This window comes from Camellia sinensis, chromosome 5 (genome assembly GCF_055761805.1).
Source record: "Camellia sinensis isolate YWXY chromosome 5, ASM5576180v1, whole genome shotgun sequence".
Classification (NCBI taxonomy): Eukaryota; Viridiplantae; Streptophyta; class Magnoliopsida; order Ericales; family Theaceae; genus Camellia; species Camellia sinensis.
Genome location: NC_138965.1, coordinates 148,163,721 through 148,169,904, shown reverse-complemented (window position 1 = coordinate 148,169,904; position 6,184 = coordinate 148,163,721). Strand labels below are relative to the sequence as shown.

At 34.8% G+C, this 6,184-nt stretch overlaps 1 protein-coding gene across 3 annotated transcripts; it reads left to right on the top strand.

The window, feature by feature from the left end:
* The first annotated feature begins 256 nt into the window (after positions 1-256).
* Positions 257-5,851, top strand: LOC114297976 (vesicle-associated protein 2-2). 3 transcript variants are annotated; one of them, XM_082870022.1, is made up of 9 exons: positions 257-828; positions 1,102-1,251; positions 1,436-1,506; positions 1,613-1,694; positions 2,770-2,885; positions 2,963-3,145; positions 3,428-3,724; positions 4,738-4,815; positions 5,450-5,851. In XM_082870022.1, the coding sequence occupies exons 2-9, from the start codon at positions 1,203-1,205 to the stop codon at positions 5,561-5,563; spliced, it is 990 nt and encodes a 329-aa protein (XP_082726148.1). In that variant the 5' UTR covers positions 257-828; positions 1,102-1,202; the 3' UTR covers positions 5,564-5,851. The 3 variants fall into 3 exon arrangements, with proteins under 3 accessions (XP_082726148.1, XP_082726151.1, XP_082726150.1); XM_082870024.1 differs by having other exon boundaries at positions 315-1,010; XM_082870025.1 differs by lacking the exon at positions 4,738-4,815 and having other exon boundaries at positions 301-828.
* The last annotated feature ends 333 nt before the right edge of the window (positions 5,852-6,184 follow it).

Below are 6,184 nucleotides of genomic sequence, written 5' to 3'. Positions count from 1 at the left end.
GTGCAGTTTACCTTAATGTTTAGAAATAGTCACATAACCCTTGTGATTTATGGATTGAATTGCACTGTTAAGTCTGTTAACGATTTAATGATAAAGACTAAAACACTCTTATATTTTTATCATTTGTTTAGAATGCAAAATACAATTTGTCCCTTATAATCTATTTTATCTGCAATTTACTTTTTTAAATTTTAAAAATGAACGTATAACTTTTTTATGTCTGTAATATATTTTGCACTAACTGTTAAGTTAAACTAAACATTTAATCATATACTTTAATCTATAAATCACATAAAATTTATATGATGATTTCTACAGGACAAGTAAAGTGAAATTTGTTCTATTTTCTAGAATCTTTCTACCCGATCCATCCTCCCTCCTTTAACTAAGCCGACCCAGAACAGAAACGTCCGCTTCAGCTAAGCCGAGCAGAGCCAAAACGGCCGGTGCAACCGCCATAAGACCCCCCCACGCACTCTATCTCTGATCAGTAGACAAACAGACACCACAATCTCTACACCATAACTCGCATTCATTGCTTCGCTTTCACTGCCCACTTCACATTTTTTGCAGTTTTTTTCAGACCACCAAACAAACAAACAAACAAACAAACAAACTCTCTCTCTCTCTCTCTCTCTCTCTCTCTCTCTCTACAGGTATACTATACCATAGGGTTTCTCTCTCCTTCGATTCAACCAAGGCCAAATACGTATATATGTGTGTGTGTATATGCGATCAACAACAGGAACGGTGGAAATCATAGACTTGAATTTCAACTGAATACGAAAGCCTACACTTTCAAATTCATTTTAGGGCCAATCCAGTCCAGTAAGCGTTTGCTTTCTCTTTCTGACGATGATCCAGACACTATTGTCTTTATTGGTTGACTCGGTCTTCGTCTCTTCTCTGTCGCTTTACCCATCAGTTTTGGGTTTTTGATGCAGTCTAGATTCTCAAAACTGTGGTTTTCAAGTGTATCCCTTGCGTGTGTGTGTGTGTTTTTTTTGAAAGTAAAAATTGTACTCTCTCGCTTTGTCTCTCGATTTTTTTGATGACCCTGTTTTTAATTTTGAATTTGTGTTGTTTTGTATGAATTTGCAGGTTGAGAGATCCAAGTATCCGTAGGTGCCCTGAAATTTGGGATTCTGAAAGTGTTTCTGTGAAGAAGAAGAAGAAGAAGAAGAAGAAGAAGAAGAAGAACAATGAATGCAGAGCTTTTAGAAATTCATCCCCGTGAACTCAAGTTCATATGTGAGTCTTATCAATCTCGATCATCTGTTTTCCTAGTCTCTCAATTCCATACATTTGATTTTGTTAATATTAGTACATATTACATTTTATTTTATATATACTCTTTGTTCACTTAACAATTGGTTATCTAAAGCAATCTTTTTGAATAACATGCCCTAATATTATTCCTTTTTTTCTTTTATAGTTGAATTGAAGAAGCAGTCAACGTGCTCTGTTCGACTCTTCAATAAGTCCAACAACCATGTTGCGTTTAAGGTACAAACAAATCATGTTTTATTCGCATGAGTAGTACTAGTGAAATATTGCTGCATTTTCTAAATGGAATGGTGGGTGGAAATATAATCAATGGATTTTTTGGCAGGTTAAAACTACATCTCCAAAAAAATATTCTGTGCGACCGAACATAGGCATTATTAAGCCAAAATCAACTTGTGAATTCACCGGTATGTCTTGTAACTTTTATTGTAAGTGAAAGTTAATGTATCATAAGGTTTTTCAGAAAAAAGAAGAAATACTTGCTGTATTTTCTAAAGCACACATACAAATTGGTTACCTATATATATTGGTATCAACAATTGAGTAAGGAGTGCATACTTCTTATTTTATTAGTAATTGAATTGAAAAAACTTTATTAAAGGGTATTTGAAATTAGTTGGATAGCAGTAACTGATGGGGATCCATCATTCATACCTATGTGAGGCAAGGACGGAATATTTTTGGAATTGATTTATTTATTTGTGCCTTAATTTAGGATTTCTTATTTTAGGACAGATCTTGAATATGCATATAGACTATTGTCATGGAGTGATAATTCAGACCTTGAATTAAAATTGTGCAGATGTTTCATAGAAGGCCGCATGCCAAGCTATTTTAGTTTAAAAGCATAGGGGGTTATCCTGGGGTGATCATATTAGGCATCATTGTTGTTGGAATGCTAGTTGATAAATAGACTGATGATAGGGGTGTTGGGAGCATTGGACCAAATGAAAAAAGTTATCAAGTTTATGGATTTTTATGGAATTTTGTTAGGAAAGGAAGGAAAGGGCATGGCTTTAACTTTTTGTCCCTCTAGCTCCAACCAATACTCATTCAGCTGATCTTCCGAGCTTCTCGGGCCCTCCAATTTTTCTTACAATGTTTGTGCATTATCGGAGGCAATTTTTTGGATTCTTTTTGTTTTGGTTAAGGTAAAAGGACAGTTTTCATTTTCATGGATAGAGATAAATTTATAGACTCAGATTAGTATATCATTATTTTCCCATCACTGGGAAATGTCCTTAGATAAAAAAGAGGAAAATTAAGAAAAGAAAGGCAGCAAAAGTAATCTCTTTGCACATTATTAAATTTACACAATCTTTAAACTGCCATCTGAAATAAAATTGATATATTATTGCAGATTTTAGAAAATGTTGATACATTCAAATATTGTGTTCACATCTACTACATTCATCATACTATCTAAATGTTTGTTGTCCTTGTCTATGGTTGTTCATGGTTGACAAATTTGGTGTCATGTAGTTATGATGCAAGCACAAAGGGTGGCTCCTCCTGACATGATATGCAAAGACAAGTTTTTAGTTCAGAGCACAGTTGTTCCTGCAGGGACCAGTGATGATGATATTACTCCTAGCATTGTAAGTTGTTTTGTAGTTGTATATAAAGTTGTTGGTCCTGATTTACTATTCTGGTTTCTCACGGTTTAGTTTGGCAGTTTGCCAAAGATGATGTCCGATACGTTGAAGAGAACAAGCTGAAAGTGGTCCTTGTCAGTCCCCCCAATTCTCCGGTACTTTCACCAATCAATAGAACGTTGAAACAGGTGCCGGCTTATGAACCTTCAATACTGAAAGATCAAGTGCTGAGGAAAGTCGAAAGCCTTACCCAACGTCACACAGTAAGAGATTCTCCTTTTACTTTGATATCAGGCTCATCTATGTACATTTTATATGTGGACATCAACATGATGTAAGTCTATTCGGGGAATTGTACATGTGAATCTAGTGGTTACATTGGAGCTTCATTATGTTCTGGAAATTGACCAGTTAGGAAAGAGATTTGAGTTAGGGATTCAGCATATGACTCAAGCTATCTGTCATATTATAATGAAGTTCTTTTCCCTTGGTGTTGTATCTGAAAATATAGTAAATTTGTGATTTTGATTTTTCGTTTGTGTCAGGTTACTGAGGATGTGGAGTCCAAAGTGGAAAATAGTGAGGAGGCAAATTCAGCAAAGAATTTAGAGTATAAAACAAGGAAGGATGCGGATGAGCCTCTAATGAATGTCGGGTATAAAACAAGGAAGGAAGTGGATGAGCCAACAACAGATGTAGAGCATAAAACAAGGATGGATGTGGATGAGCCAACAACAGATGTAGAACATAAAACAATGAATGATATGGAGGAGCTGAAGTTGGTTAAAGATGTTTCGGAAATGAAGTCAAAACTAAATGAACTTGAATCAAAACTAAGTGAGGTCAGTTTTCTCCCGGGTTTCTGGTTTCCAACTACTTGTATTAATCATGTGGCTTTCCTTGTTTGCTGGTTAGTTGCTAGGGTACCTAGGTTTAATGAGACTTCTCTGGCAGGTATACCTAGTTTGATATTTTATGCCTCCAACGTCTCTTGTTTTTTTTTATATGAGGGATACATTTATGAGAGCTTGTTACTATGGAAGCTATACCTAATTTCTTCTAGATATATTTTATTTTCAATCCATGTGAAAGATATGATAAACTGTGGGATCCTTGTGGACTTGGTTGCCCGTTTTTTTGTGGACAGATTGGCTTGAGATTCCATAAAGATGAGTATATTATACCATACAGCCTTGCACTTTACCCCATATTTATTTCACTTTGGTCCTTGCACTCCCAATTGTGACAGTCAAAACCTTATGCTTCTTGTCAAGTTTCAATATCAATATCGATACTCCTGTCAAGTTCCATATAGAAAATGATTAAAACTGGCCAGATGAATGTCACGTGAATTAAAAAAGTTTCCATCGAAGCAAATATCAGTGAATAAAGTGAATCTTCATAAAAAAAAAAAAACTTGGGAGATTTAATTTGCCAAATTAGGCCATGTGCTGCTACATGTCTAATTCCAGTCAAATTTACTGGCAACCATTGACTGAGGTTTGACATTGCAACTTGACCAAAAGTTAGTTTTCGACTGCCACAATTAGAAGTACAGGTACTAAATGAGATTTGAGGTAAAGTACATAAGCGCAAAGTGTAATTTACCACATTAAAAATGCTTCAGCATCAATTATGCACTTGGCTTCATTTCCTGCTGTGAACACTTTGTAGGATGAGAATGCCTGCCAGTTGAGGATAAAATGGAATGGTCAATAATTTGAAGACTGAAACATTCTGTTAAATTTCCAAATTTAATACACTCAATGGATTTAGAAAGTGGTTTATGATTGCCTTTCCACTGCTATATGTTCAAAGAACAGTGCTCATGATTTTTCCGAATTTACTTTTGCAGGCTGAAGTTATCATTTCAAAACTAACAGAGGAGAGGAGATTGAATGCTCAAGAGAGGGAAAGTTTACGGCAAGAATTGGTACTACATCATTGCATTCTCTTCTTGTTTAGTGTTTTCATGTACACCAGCAGTGTATCTAAGGGCCCGGTTACTCTATTCTATGATATTTAAATGGAGTTCCATTATATTGTCTTTATTTAAAGACACTGTTGATATTGCTCTTGGGAGCAACTTAAATGAAGGCTAACAGCAATGGCCGTTAAGATGAGTTATAAACCCAATTAGCCATTGAAACCCTTTCCTACCTATGAATCCAAGATCCAGTGGCTTAGTTTGTACTCGCAAAAGTTGCATAAAGAGTATCTGTATTGGATAGAGAACCATTTTCTTAGAATACCATACGAACCAATAGGTGAAAATAGTCATTAATAACATCTTTAGACCTCTTCAATGGACCTTTGCTTAACAAACTTGTATGGTAATCGGTTTCTAGTTCTTTCTTGATCTCCAAAATTTTCATTTTGAAACTCTTGTATTTTGTGCTATTTTCACTCTCAAAACAAATAACCCAAGTGGGGGGTGAAAATTTCTAGCAAATCTATAAGATAGTCAATGCATCGCTTTTGCATTTTTGCTTTTTTTCTACGACTTTCACTTTTGGAGACATACTTGTTGGATTTGCTTCTTGACATTGGCTTAATTGCTTTTGCAGACTTTGTTGATGAGCAAGAGAGTTGTACGAAAAGTTCATGCAGGATTTCCTTTCCTATTTGTTTGTATGGTGGCACTTGTCAGTGTCATGCTCGGGTACCTTCTAAACCGCTGAGATAGAATTTTTAGCATGAAGAACGTTTGGGAGATTCAATATATGCCTGCCTCTACATGAGAGAATTGTTTATATAACCAGAGGTTGTTGATAGAAGAAGACATAGATCACTAAAATTCCCTCCTTTTGGTTCCTTTTTGTGGCTTTTGTCACTTTGCAACTTCGTAGTTGTTCACTAATCTGAATTGAAGTTGGTGAGTTCAATAGAAAATCTCATCAAGGTGGTTTTAGTTGTATGCATTTACATTTTCAAAATCAAGATATAGATGTTTTTGCACATTGTAGTCATGATTTTGTTTGGCAACTACTTTTTTTCATGTGATAAACCTTGCAATCACGAAATAAGTTGCTTTTCAACTAAGAAAGTCAAAAAGTAAAAAATTTATTTAATTTGACTAAATAAGTAACTCTTCCTTAATTTTTTTTTTTTTGAGAAAATCCTTGCAGTTAGCTGTAAATATGATTTTACCCCTAACAGTTTAAGAAATTCCGTTGTGTTTGTTTGGTTAGGTTAACAAAAGGCTTTACAACATTTTAAGGGTAATGTAATGTGATAATTTTTCACAAAAAAGTAACTAGTTAAAAAAGTTTCACAAACTATTTTTTCGTAACAGAAAGTAA